The sequence below is a fragment of the Ogataea polymorpha genome (assembly GCF_001664045.1).
Source record: "Ogataea polymorpha strain NCYC 495 leu1.1 chromosome Unknown OGAPOscaffold_4, whole genome shotgun sequence".
In the NCBI taxonomy this organism is placed as follows: domain Eukaryota; kingdom Fungi; phylum Ascomycota; class Pichiomycetes; order Pichiales; family Pichiaceae; genus Ogataea; species Ogataea polymorpha.
In genome coordinates, this window is record NW_017264701.1 from 541,263 (window position 1) to 553,102 (window position 11,840).

Consider the following 11,840-nt stretch of genomic DNA (forward strand, 5'->3'; position numbering starts at 1 on the left):
CGGTTTTCGGTGTAGTTATTTAATCTCCAGAATTTACTATGAACAGCACAATCACACTGGTGGTGACACTGGTCGTTGCGTCTGTGTTCATAGCGTACTTTCTGGGCGACGACGCAGGCGTGACGGACGAAATGGTGGCGCGTGTGGCCCAGATCGCTCCAAATCTTCCGCCGTCGGTGATCCGCCGTGATCTGGAACGCACCCGCAGTGTTCAGGTCACGATCGATAATTACTTGAACGGACTGCTCGCAGCGCACGAAACAGGCGAATCGCAATATAGCGGAAGCCAGCAAATAAAGAAGCAGGATTGCAAGCCAGCCCAGTTCGAGGGCCTGGACTTTGAGCAGAAAAAACGGGAAATGGTGCTCAGAGCTCGTCGAAGACTAAATCTCGACTAATGTTTAGTTTCGTCTGTCGAAATACATCTTGAACTTCTTGTCCTCATTCTTGACTCTGTAGATGAAACCCATTATCACGTCACTCTCCTTCACGGTCAGTTGGTTGTTGAAATGGTCTTCGACAGCGTGTCTGAGATCGTCTCTGTTGCGGTATTCGTACATGTTAGTGCCACTGCTGAGCTCGTTTTTTGCGTAGGACTCTGACGACTCTCCAAGCTCTGAGCCTTCCAGCATGTAGCCCTGGAGCGTCTTCACATCGGGGGTGATGATCTGCGAAGGGTTCAAATATAGCTCTCTGTACTTGCGTAGCTGTTCCTCTGTCCAGCTGGAGAAATCCAGCGGGTCCTTGACTGGAAAGTCCTGTGGCCCATTTGAGTGAATGTACTTGGCCAAAAACTCCTTTTGCTGTTGAGCAAGCACCTGGTTCCGGTGTTTTGTGGACGACCGCGACGACGAAACCTGCTCCGGCTCGGAGGTGTCTCTTCTAGCCATAATTAATTAATTTATTTTTTTTCACCCTCATGTCCAACGTATACATTTTGGGAGCAGGAGGAATAGGCACGTTGGTGGCCTCTGTGCTGACAAAACGGTATCCGGTGAATTTTTTGGTGAGGAGAAAAGAGAAGCTGGATTTGCTGAAGAAAACCAACAACACGTTCACAATCACCCAGCTTTTCAACCAGGGCCGTCGGATAGACTGCAAGATTGCGCGAGCTTGTCAGGCGGACGATATTCCGGACCAGCACATTGACTTTTTGATTGTCAGCGTCAAGACGTTTGACACTGTGAAGTCGCTGATGCCCTTGCTGCCAAGGATCTCGCCGTCGACCAATATTATGCTTATTCAGAACGGTATGGGTGTTTTGGAGGAACTGTACGCCAGTTTATGGCCACAAGCATCGGAGCGGCCTGTTATCTACCAAGGAGTGATTACGCATGGTGTTTTCCAAGACAGAGACCAGGAAGGCACGTTTGACTACAACCATGCCGGAAACGGAGATTTCAAGATCGCAAGGGTCGACGGCAAGAATGCAGACCATCCGGTGCTAAAAACGCTTGTGGAGAGCGATCTGTGCACCACTGTGTACTCGTACGAGGACCTTCTTGTGCATCAGGTCGCGAAACTGATGGTTAACTGCTGTATGAACCCGACCACTGCGGTTCTGGACTGCGTGAACTACGAGATCGACGGACTCGAGTCGATTAGAGAGTACTTCAGCAGGCTGGTTCACGAGGCGATGGAAATTCTGCGTGTCCGCTATCCGTCTCTGGCAGGCCGCGCGGAATTGGACGAGTCGCGTCTGGTGGAATTTATTCTTGAAAAAGGTTGCAAATTGAACGGAAAAAATAGCACAAGCATGAGACAGGATACCTTGTTTCTGAGAGACACGGAAATCGACTACATCAACGGGTATATTGTGAATCTGGCAGAACAGCAAGGGACAGACGCTCCATACAACAGGACGATCCAGCTGCTGACAAAAAGCAGACTGAGAATAAACCGATCTAGAGCATTATAGAGGAAATAATTATTCACGCTTTTTCTCCGTAGTATCTTGCGTCCTGGCCCTTCGTGGTGACCGCCTCGATGACGTTGTCCTCGTCGTCCGTGACCAGCTGGTCCTTGTCGAGGTTGCTCTTTGGTCCCTTGTAGACCTTGTGAGCGTACACGACGTACCACACCATACACAAGAACATCGATCCCCAGTACACCAGCACCGTCCAGTTCATCATGTCTGGGGTGTTATCAGCTCCTTTGTACTGCGGGAAGTTCAGAATCGGGATCATGAGCGTCACAAAACACACGGCCACCACACCGGAAGGAATGGAAAATGCGCCCAGGTGCCACGGGCCCTTCTGGAACGTATTTCTGGCATAGGTGATTCGAAGCAGAGTTGGCACTGTAAAGGAGATGAACGAGCCAATTGCGCCGACGGAGAAAATGGCGTCGATCGGAGTTTCGCCGCCAAACATGAGCAGTAGCAGCAGCTCTCCCAGGAACCAGTTGGCCCACACAGCGTTGACAGGAGTTTTTGTAGTGGCATTGACGTGCGACCAAGCTTTAGACAGCGGGAAACAGCCGTCTCTTGAGTATGAGAAGAGCACTCTGGACGCGGCAATCATACAGGAGAAGGCCATGGAGAAGGAGAGAACAATAGCGAACGCGGTCAGCGTGATCACTCTTTCTTTAGTCAGGATCTGCGCCAAAAACGAAACGTACGGCTGGCCCAGCTCGTCGTTGACGGCATCATCAACATCAACGATCGTGTAGGCCATGGCAAGCTGGAAAACAAAGCCAAGAACGCCTCCCACGGAGGCAGTCAGCACGATGGCCCGCGGAGTGGCCAACTGGGCGTTGCTACACTCTTCAGCCAGGTGGAACGGCGAGTCAAAACCAGACATCGTCCAGATGACGGCCATGAAACTCATCAGAATACAGATTCCGTTCGGCCACTCAGTGAAGTTGGTGATTCCCCACGCCATGTCGTTGTTGTTGAACTTGGGAAGGCCTTGGTCGCTTCTGGTGTTGCCGCCAAGGATAATGACAAAAGAGATGAACAAGAAGAGCAGGTTGAGCGCAGTGGAGCCGGAATTGATCCAGGCAATCCATTTGGTAGGGAGCGAGGCTATGATGGAGCAGACAAACGTCAGACACGAGGTCAGCAGATACGTTTGCCAGTTGGTGGCCGAATAGTCTGGGTCATTGAGCGACTTGAGCGCCAGAATCATGCTGGCACAGCCGTATGCCACCGATGGAGCGCCCGTCACTTGCACAAAGTAATTGGACCAGCCGACAAACCACGAAAGCACAGCTTTGTAGCCCGGCGGAGCAAGCATAGCCGTGGCGTAGTAGAGTCCACCAGAAGTCGGAAACGCGCTTGAGATCTCGGCCATGGAGCAGGCAACGGCCATGACGCCGATCATGCCGACCAGATACGCCCAGGTGAGGCCTGCATTGCCGGAGTAGGCAAGCGAGTACCACAAGGTGGACGCGATCGAGGGAAGCAGACCGAGCACGGAAAACGAGACTCCGAACGTGGTGATGAGCGAGAACTCTCTTTTGAACTCCTGCTTGTAACCGAGGGCCAGAATTACCGCCTCGTCCTTGTCGACGGGGTGATCCACGAGGATTTTCTGCGACCTGTTGGACAGAACAGAGGTGACGTGCATTTGGTCCACCGAGAGGATCGTGGCGGTGGACCGGACAGGGTCAACGTTCGGGGCCATGATGCAAAATGCTGGACAAGACTGAACGGTGTCTATATATAGAGACCTTATCAAAAAACTTAAAAAAGTGCATATCGTCAAAGGGCTGTGCTTAGACTTCTTATCGGTGGACAAGCTTTGGCGGCAACGAAGCTGACGTTGCAGAAGCGATATGTGGAGATTGAGCTGCAGTTGATGAACAAAGCCCGAAAACGCTTTTTATTGGCTCCATAGCCGCGGTCTGTGTGCAGTAACCTTGTTCAGAGAATTTATAGTGGTGGACCTTCCCTTTTTAGACCTGATTGCAAAAAACTTTGCATGTTATCAGAGTGGCATTTTATGCACCTATGGCCGTCGATCGGCGGGTCGACTGCATTTTAGCATCTTTGGAAAAACTTGATTTTAATAGGCCGATGAGAAACGCAAGAACACTACTCCGTTCCGGGAGATTTCTGACTAGGGCTGTTGTCCTGACTGCTCGGCCAGCTGTACGTGGACACAATGTGCAAATGGCGCTGCCAACATGCCAAAGTGCTCGCTGCAACTCCATCTCGGCCAGGACCGATGGCGCAGACATCCCGGAGAGCGTGCGGAGCCTCACAATGGAGCAGTATGACACAAGTGCAAGCGAGACCCTGGAAACAATCTACTGCGATCTGGACGGGTTCTTCGACGAGCACAACATCTCCGACGCCGACGTCGAGGAAAGCGTAAGTATGAGTGGCTACATACAACTAACTTCAGGCTGGCATATTGACCCTCAATACCCCCCAAGGCTCGTACGTGCTCAACAAGCAGCCGCCTAATAAACAACTATGGCTGAGCTCTCCGATCTCTGGCCCAAAGAGGTTCGACCTGTTGGACGGCGAATGGATCAGTATTCGGGACGGGGTTAAACTCCATGACATGCTGGAAGAGGAGATGACCCAGATTTTCGGCGACTTCAGCTTCAGCGGGCAGTTCTAGCTGTCAAATGGAGCACCCGATTGTACATATCACATGGGTCGCCATCACGTGCATAGAACGAAATCGACTTTTTACGACTTTTTACAGACCTCCACGACCGTAAAAATTTTTAAAAAATAATTTGGTACCTTTGACCATGTCGACTGTTTCTGCTTCGAAAGCAAAGAGAGAGGCCAAGAAGGCTGCCAAGGCTGCCGAGGGAAAGCTCAAGACCAAGAAGCTGACCAAGAAGGAAAAGGAAAAGCTCGAGTCCGGCGGAGATGTCTCTTCAGCAGCAGATGAGATCGAAAAGCTCAAGTTGCAACAGGACAAGGATGGATTGAGTGACAGAGTTACCACAGGTGTGTTAGACTCTTTGGAGACCTCCAGAGATATCAAGATGTCGTCTGTGTCGCTTCTTTTCCACGGTAAAGTTCTTTTGCAAGACTCCTCTTTGGAATTGAACTATGGTAGACGTTACGGATTGCTTGGAGAGAACGGTTGCGGTAAGTCCACTTTCCTGAGGGCTCTTGCCGCCAGAGAGTACCCAATTCCAGAACACATCGATGTTTATCTATTGAACGAGCCAGCCAATGCCTCTGAATACTCTGCCCTGGACTGGGTTGTGAGAGAGGCCGAATCTGAGCTTGCTCGTTTGGAAAAAGAAGTTGAAGATATTATTGTCAACGACGGACCAGAATCACCATTGTTGGAGCCTCTGTACGAAAAGATTGATGAGATGGACCCATCCACTTTCGAAGCCAGAGCGGCTGTCATCCTTACTGGTCTCGGCTTCAACGCTCAGACCATCAAGAAGAAGACCAAGGACATGTCTGGTGGATGGAGAATGAGAGTTGCTCTTGCCAAGGCCCTGTTTGTTAAGCCTACGTTGTTGCTGCTGGACGACCCTACTGCCCACTTGGACTTGGAGGCCTGTGTGTGGTTGGAGGAGTACTTGAAGCTTTTCGACAAAACTTTGATTCTTGTTTCGCACTCTGAGGACTTTTTGAATGGAGTCTGCACCAACATGATCGACATGAGAATGAAGAAGATTACCCAGTACGGTGGTAACTACGACGCCTACGTTAAGACAAGAACCGAGTTGGAGACCAACCAAATGAAACAATACTACAAACAGCAAGAAGAAATCCAACACATCAAGAAATTCATCGCTTCTGCTGGTACGTATGCCAACCTGGTGAGACAGGCCAAGTCCAGACAGAAAATCCTTGATAAGATGGAAGCCGATGGTCTGATCCAGCCAGTGGTCCCGGACAAGGTTTTCACGTTCAAGTTCCCAGAAGTGGAAAGACTTCCTCCACCGGTGCTTTCGTTCGACGACATTTCATTCGCTTACGACGGAAACCCAGAACACTACCTGTACAAGGACCTTTCGTTTGGAGTCGATATGGACTCGAGAATCGCATTGGTTGGACCGAACGGTGTGGGTAAGTCCACGCTGTTGAAGCTTATGACGGGTGAGCTTCAGCCCCAAAAGGGAAGAGTGTCCAAGCACACCCACTTGAAGATTGGTGTGTATTCGCAGCACTCTGCTGACCAGCTTGACCTCACGAAAACGCCTTTGGAGTTCGTCAGGGACAAGTTTTCGCACATTTCCCAGGACTTCCAGTACTGGAGAGGCCAACTGGGAAGATTTGGTCTGACTGGTGAAGGTCAAACCTCGCAAATGGCCACATTGTCAGAGGGACAGAGATCCAGAGTGGTTTTCGCTCTGTTGGCCCTTGAACATCCTAATGTTTTGTTGCTGGACGAGCCTACTAACGGTTTGGACATCCCAACAATCGATTCCCTGGCCGAGGCCATCAACAGCTTCAACGGAGGAGTTTGTGTCGTGTCCCACGATTTCAGATTGCTGGACAAGATTGCAAAGGATATTTACGTTGTTGAAAACCAAACGGCAACCAGATGGGATGGTACTATCGGGCAGTATAAGGCCAAACTGGCCAAGAATATTGTGCTCTAAGTACAAAATTAATAAACTCCATTCTATTTTTCCGTTTTTATATTGATTCCGTTGTTCAGATCCCGCAGATCAGCAGCAAAAAGCACCGAGTGAGCCCAGCCAGCGTACTCACCCCATAACTGCTTGAATTTGTCTTGGATTTGCGCGTAAAGGTCTTTATTTAATAGTTTTCCTGGCATGCGGTAGGTTTTGGTAGCAATCTTGAAAACATGAGTGTCCACAGGAACGACATCGTGTTTATCCAGGGACATCAAACACACGCAATCGGCAACTTTAGGGCCGACGCCCATGAACGTCTGGAGATACTCATGGCACGTTTTATGGGGTTCCGTTCTCATCGAGTACAGTTTCGCAAACTCGTCTTTCTTGGTAAGCATTTGGGCTGTTTGCTGGATAAACTTTGCTCGGTAGCCAAATCCAAGCGTACGCAGTTCAGCCTCGACATTTGGCTGGGCTAAACGCTCAGGTTCAGGGAATTTGTAGTGTTTGATCCCCTGGTACTCGACCAAAAAATCGCCATAGTGAATACACAAATTTTCGCACATTTTCGAGATCCGTTTCACGTTGTTGTTGGTTGAGCAGATAAACGACACAAGGTTTTCCCACGGATCTTGTCTGAGCATACGTATCCCGCCGAAATTTTCAGAGTTCTTCGTAAAATGCTTATCTCTGGAAGCCCAGTCAAGGTACAGCTCCTCGAGCCTGATAGACAGGTTGAAGTAGTCCATGACCACCTCCTCCGTGTCCTTCAGGTGCGGGATAGATGCGTAGTGGAGAAACGTGTCGTCCTGTTTCAGAAGCAGCACTCTGTTCTGGATCGTACAGGACCAGATGTCGTCCACGTATTTCCAGCGGAAGGCTTGTCCGCAGCGCAAAACTCTGGCAACCGAAAGTTCCTGAGGTTAGAGCGTTTCAAGTGCCGTCTACATACCTTTGGAGAGAGCCGTATGGCTTTCCAGACGATGTCTTTAGTCATGATTTAAGGACGCGTCGGCTGAAAATTTTCGTCGCGTCGAAAAATAAGTATGGTTTTGCATAACGATAAGTGGAAGTGGAAGAATAAACGCAAACATTTGAAAAAGGTGGGTGAGGCGCAACAGGATGGTAGCTCAAGTGAAGATACAAGCGGTGACGAGCTGATCACTAACGAATGGCGGTTTGAGGAGCTGAGGCCTATTCAACATCCTAAAGATGAGGAACAGATAGCATTAGAGCGAGAGCAGAGACAGATCGAGTTGGAGCAGGACGAGGCCAACACGCGACTTGTTTTGAGTAAACTCAAGCTATCAGCGCCTGAAATCAGCAAATCAAGCCAACACAAGGACGCCAAGAAGATGTCCAAGCAGGAGCTGCTAGACTGGAGTGTGGGGCAACAGAGCGAACCTGAACCTGATCTAGCAGCTCAAAGCATTCGCACACTTAGCGAAGACGAAAAAGCTCGGTTCTACGAGCTGCAGAAGCGCATCGAGCGGCAGAAATTGGTGACGTCGATGAAAAAGAAGTTTGCCACCACAGGAGGAAGAAAGGTGCTGGAGGTCGCGAAAGTAGACGACGACAACTACAAGGCTGTGAATGCGCAAAAGCTCGAAGAGTCGGCGAAGAAGCCCAAGGAGGGCGAGTTCGAAGAGAGTTTGGCCGACCTGTTGGGTGATAAAACAATTTTGACCCAAGAGTCTGCTGCGAATCCAGATACCAGGGCACACAAAATTACGCGTAAGCCAGGCCCGTCGCTCAAGCTCAACTCCTCACAAACCGATGACGAGTTTTTGGACCATCTGCTTGGATGATATTTCATGACGATATTCCATGCGCCGATCGACCTCATCCGACGCGGACGCGAAAAATAGTTACGTTTTTGCCCTACCGTGTCAAAGTCATGGACAAGGCAGGTGCCGGTGAGCTGTTTTCCGACGATCAGGAGATGTTGGAAGCACTGAGAAGCTTTCTGGTCCGGAAAAACGCGCGAATTCGACGACAGACAGGCGAGTTGCGCGGCGACCTGGTCGAGCAGGTGCGCCAGCAACGGCACGAGATCATCCAGTTGCGCAACAAGTGTCGCATGCTGGAAGAGAAACTCAGGGCGTACGATCAGGGCACCCCGAAACATAACATCGTTGTTTCTCCAAAGAAGAACCAACTGTCACCACTAAAAGCACAACAGCACTCGCCAACTTATTCTGCGCTATCTGGTACAGAAACCGAGGACTCGGAGTTCAGCACGCCACGAAAACTGCGATTAGTTAGCACAGCGGCTCTGGTTTCGGTGAATCCCGCAAAAGATGATTCCATTCTTGACGACTGCGACGAAGAATCACTAAAGGTGCTGAAACAGAGCAGCTCTCAGCAGCCGCGCGACAAAATTCGGGAAATGGCCGTGTTGGACCTGACCTGCCATCCGGGCCGCAAAGGGAACTGGTGGCCGGAGGACTTTAAGCCGAACCCGGAAATCAACTTTGGACAGAGAGAAGCGTTCACATTGCGTCGAATCAATCCCAAATACGCGCATCCGGCGTTGCAGACACAGCACAAATACCAACAGCAACATCTAAAACAGGAGGCCATGAAAGAATTCAATCGCCTGGCAGGACAGGTGGAGCCGGTGACGCCCGGGGTGAAGCTGGTGTGGAGCGCTAACGACACCGGGACGCTGCCCACTCCGCTAAAAACCCCCGACCAGGCCCTGAGCAACCCGAAAATCGACCCGGTGTTTAAATTCGAGATCAACAAGTACAACTACAAAAACTTTGACCTCAACCTCAACAGTAACAAAATCAAGCTCTGGCTCGATCTGCAGGACTCGCCGCCGGGCCATGAGCGGTCGGAATTCCCGACGCCGTCGCAATCGGAGGCAGACCGGCAGAAAAGCATCAAACGGGCGAAACTGGTTGCCCTGCAAAGACTGTTCCAGACGGTTTTCATGGTGCAACCAACAGACAAATCGGGAACGTCGTACCAGCAGGTTGGCAAGTTTATATTCCGCAACGACGAATGGAACCAGCTCGTGCGACGCAACGAGTTTCAGATCGACGAGTCCATATTCTACAACGCCGAATAGCTTAGCTACCAGTTAGTTATATACGAATTGAATACAGTATATTTCTATATCTATTTCTTGTTGCCCCTGTAATCAAGGTAGTTGTAGTAGTTGAAGCTGTTGAGAGCCGGGTTCAGCTCCAGGGACGTGCTCACAAACTGCTTCGCGCCCTCGGAAAGCTCGTGGTGCACTGTTTCTTGCGACGAGGTTGGCGTCAGCGATTTAAGAGCGTTGCCGTGGCCGTCAGTCAGGGCTCTGGATGTCTGGTCAGGATAGAACCGTTTGAGAGGAATCCAGCTCTGGAACAGCTCGTACGATGCAAGCGTGAATCCGAATTGCGGCGATGACCGACAGATTCTGGCGATGCCACCCTTAAACAGGGCAGAGAAACCTTCTTCTTTCAATATCCGGGAAAATGCGTCCGCAATGTTCTTGTACGCCTTCTCGCCCGGACGACTCTCCACCTGGAGTCTGGTTTTGATCACGTCGCACGGAGTCGTGAAGTATGCGGCAGGCATTCCGGAAAGCGCTCCACTAAGAAGCAGCTCCCATGACTCGAGCTTGTTCTTCTTGGCTGGGTTGTTTGGATCGAAGCCAAACATAAACTTCTTGATATTTGCGTATGCTGGGAAGTAGATGGCACTGAAGGGAACGTCTCTGAGCAGACAGGCAGATGCTCCTTTATAAAGGCCCCGGAGCCCCAGCTCTCTCACAATATCGACTGCAGACTTCTCAACATAAGGAAGACCCTCCTTGGCCATTTGTCTTACAGTTTCTCCTTGCACTTGCAGTCTGATTTTCGTGATCTCGAGAGGGTTGGTGAATATGACTTGGCACGCACCAGCAGAAGATCCTGCCAGGATCTCCCAGCCCATAGTCAGCTCACCATTCTTGCAGTAGCCCGCTCCAATTCCTCTCACTATGTCATTAACAGTGAGTTTGATGGCCTTCTCCGGAGCAACACCAACCAGCTGAGGAAGAAGACCAGAGTAAAGCCCAATAAAACCTTCGTGTTTGAACACTTTACGGAAACAATCACCGTACGAAGAGTACAGAGAGTTGCCTTTCTGATTTTGCATTCTGGTCTTCACTAAGTCAATTGGGTAAACAACAGTAGCACCAATGGCACCAGCCACGGATCCAAGAAGGAAAGAGTAAGCCGAATTCAAAATCGGATAGAAGCTGAACGGAACAACGTCCGAAGACTCGCGGCTTTTGATCAAGTCGTCCGTGAGAATAGCCAACATGTCGCCAGATTTAATGGCAGAGGTGCGATCTTGCTGCTGTAGAAGCTGCAGGTTCCATTTGAAAAATAGCGACGCTTCCTCCTCAGTGAGGGAGCCAGCAACGCGAGATTTGGCAAACTTGTAGAACTCATCCTTGGAAATCAGTTTATCTGTGTTATTGTACTGTCCAGTGGAAATCTGCTCATATATGGCGTAGTTCAGCGAGGGAAGATCTTTGAGAAGCTTGATCACAGTTTCTGAGTCGCTCAGTGACAGGCTTGGACCAAAGTTGGCTTTTGAAAACGATTCAATCCGTGAAAGAATATTGTCTGGAAGTCTAGAGTGGAATATTTCGTTGACTATGTCTCTGAAGCTAGCGATGTCGATCTTGTCATTCTGGGCCAGCTGCTTGAACTTTTCATCAAGCTTGATCAATGGCAGCTTTTCGATAAGCGCGGAGAAGTCTGCCGGGGTCAATTTCTCGAGTTTATTCTCTGCAAGATATTTTTTCACAGGCTCGATATCAGAACTTGTTTTTATTGTCTGGTTAAGGTTCGATAGAATATCCAAGAACCTGTCTGTCTTGATCTCCTGAGGGGTTTCGCGCTCATTGTAAAAATCTTTCTCAAACAGCTTGAACAGCTTGAAAAGTAACTTGGGCGACTCTTCAGTGTTAGTCTGCACATTGAGGAGTTCCTTGGAAAACTTCTGGAAATCGCTCTCTGTCAAGTATCCTTTCTTCTCGTGATCAGCAATTAGATAAAGTAACCCAAAGGAGTCGATTGGCAGGAACGAAGTCACTCTTGAGAGATTTGGCTTTTCTTGATTTCTGAGCACACTCACAAAATCTTCAAACTTCAACACTTTCTCCTGCGTGTCCAGATCCGAGTACTGTTTGGAAAACTGCTCGAAAATGGTAGACAGAGATGCATCTACATTGGGTGACATGGTGGGGGAAACGGTCTTGTGAGCGGAGGTTAAAGAAAGTAAGGGAGAGTCACTTTTATTTGTAGTGGTAATCATGACTCAGTTTCCAATTTTATATT

At 49.7% G+C, this 11,840-nt stretch overlaps 10 protein-coding genes across 10 annotated transcripts; 6 read left to right on the forward strand and 4 right to left on the reverse strand.

Annotated features, from left to right (window-relative positions):
• Nucleotides 1-297, forward strand: OGAPODRAFT_94134 (uncharacterized protein; the record flags this gene model as incomplete). Its single annotated transcript, XM_018357478.1, has 2 exons — nt 1-215; nt 253-297. Exons 1-2 carry the CDS (start codon nt 39-41, stop codon nt 295-297), a joined length of 222 nt encoding a protein of 73 aa, XP_018210623.1. The 5' UTR covers nt 1-38.
• On the reverse strand, nt 1-890 carry OGAPODRAFT_76616 (uncharacterized protein; the record flags this gene model as incomplete). Its single annotated transcript, XM_018356204.1, has 1 exon — nt 1-890. The coding sequence occupies one exon, from the start codon at nt 888-890 to the stop codon at nt 402-404; it is 489 nt and encodes a 162-aa protein (XP_018210624.1). The 3' UTR covers nt 1-401.
• Nucleotides 891-919: 29 nt separating this feature from the next.
• Nucleotides 920-2,930, forward strand: OGAPODRAFT_100410 (uncharacterized protein; the record flags this gene model as incomplete). Its single annotated transcript, XM_018352976.1, has 1 exon — nt 920-2,930. The coding sequence occupies one exon, from the start codon at nt 920-922 to the stop codon at nt 1,916-1,918; it is 999 nt and encodes a 332-aa protein (XP_018210625.1). The 3' UTR covers nt 1,919-2,930.
• Nucleotides 1,013-2,930, reverse strand: OGAPODRAFT_16515 (uncharacterized protein). The gene has a single exon (XM_018354485.1). The coding sequence runs from the start codon at nt 2,880-2,882 to the stop codon at nt 1,932-1,934; it is 951 nt and encodes a 316-aa protein (XP_018210626.1). The 5' UTR covers nt 2,883-2,930; the 3' UTR covers nt 1,013-1,931.
• A 44-nt stretch (nt 2,931-2,974) lies between these two features.
• On the reverse strand, nt 2,975-7,510 carry OGAPODRAFT_94140 (uncharacterized protein; the record flags this gene model as incomplete). The annotated part of the gene is made up of 2 exons (XM_018357479.1): nt 2,975-7,430; nt 7,466-7,510. The coding sequence occupies 2 exons, from the start codon at nt 7,508-7,510 to the stop codon at nt 6,558-6,560; spliced, it is 918 nt and encodes a 305-aa protein (XP_018210627.1). The 3' UTR covers nt 2,975-6,557.
• On the forward strand, nt 4,015-4,654 carry OGAPODRAFT_16516 (frataxin). The gene is made up of 2 exons (XM_018354486.1): nt 4,015-4,315; nt 4,350-4,654. Exons 1-2 carry the CDS (start codon nt 4,019-4,021, stop codon nt 4,569-4,571), a joined length of 519 nt encoding a protein of 172 aa, XP_018210628.1. The 5' UTR covers nt 4,015-4,018; the 3' UTR covers nt 4,572-4,654.
• OGAPODRAFT_16518 (uncharacterized protein) lies at nt 4,698-7,420 on the forward strand. The gene has a single exon (XM_018354487.1). The coding sequence runs from the start codon at nt 4,708-4,710 to the stop codon at nt 6,532-6,534; it is 1,827 nt and encodes a 608-aa protein (XP_018210629.1). The 5' UTR covers nt 4,698-4,707; the 3' UTR covers nt 6,535-7,420.
• A 49-nt stretch (nt 7,511-7,559) lies between the features above and the next one.
• On the forward strand, nt 7,560-8,321 carry OGAPODRAFT_8490 (uncharacterized protein; the record flags this gene model as incomplete). Its single annotated transcript, XM_018356780.1, has 1 exon — nt 7,560-8,321. One exon carries the CDS (start codon nt 7,560-7,562, stop codon nt 8,319-8,321), a length of 762 nt encoding a protein of 253 aa, XP_018210630.1.
• OGAPODRAFT_94141 (uncharacterized protein) lies at nt 7,560-9,514 on the forward strand (the record flags this gene model as incomplete). Its single annotated transcript, XM_018357480.1, has 1 exon — nt 7,560-9,514. A coding segment is annotated over exon 1 (1,197 nt), but the record flags the coding sequence as incomplete, so codon positions are not given.
• A 125-nt stretch (nt 9,515-9,639) lies between these two features.
• OGAPODRAFT_8492 (uncharacterized protein) lies at nt 9,640-11,742 on the reverse strand (the record flags this gene model as incomplete). The annotated part of the gene is made up of 1 exon (XM_018356782.1): nt 9,640-11,742. The coding sequence occupies one exon, from the start codon at nt 11,740-11,742 to the stop codon at nt 9,640-9,642; it is 2,103 nt and encodes a 700-aa protein (XP_018210632.1).
• Between the last annotated feature and the right edge of the window lie 98 nt (nt 11,743-11,840).

What these genes read in the sequence shown, in the direction of transcription:
- OGAPODRAFT_16516 (XM_018354486.1), top strand. Translation starts at nt 4,019, where the DNA reads ATGAGAAACGCAAGAACACTACTCCGTTCCGGGAGATTTCTGACTAGG. An exon ending in ACGCCGACGTCGAGGAAAGC is followed by an intron (nt 4,316 to 4,349) that starts GTAAGTATGAGT and finishes AACTAACTTCAG; the next exon opens with GCTGGCATATTGACCCTCAA.
- OGAPODRAFT_16515 (XM_018354485.1), bottom strand. Translation starts at nt 2,882, where the DNA reads ATGGCGTGGGGAATCACCAACTTCACTGAGTGGCCGAACGGAATCTGT.
- OGAPODRAFT_16518 (XM_018354487.1), top strand. Translation starts at nt 4,708, where the DNA reads ATGTCGACTGTTTCTGCTTCGAAAGCAAAGAGAGAGGCCAAGAAGGCT.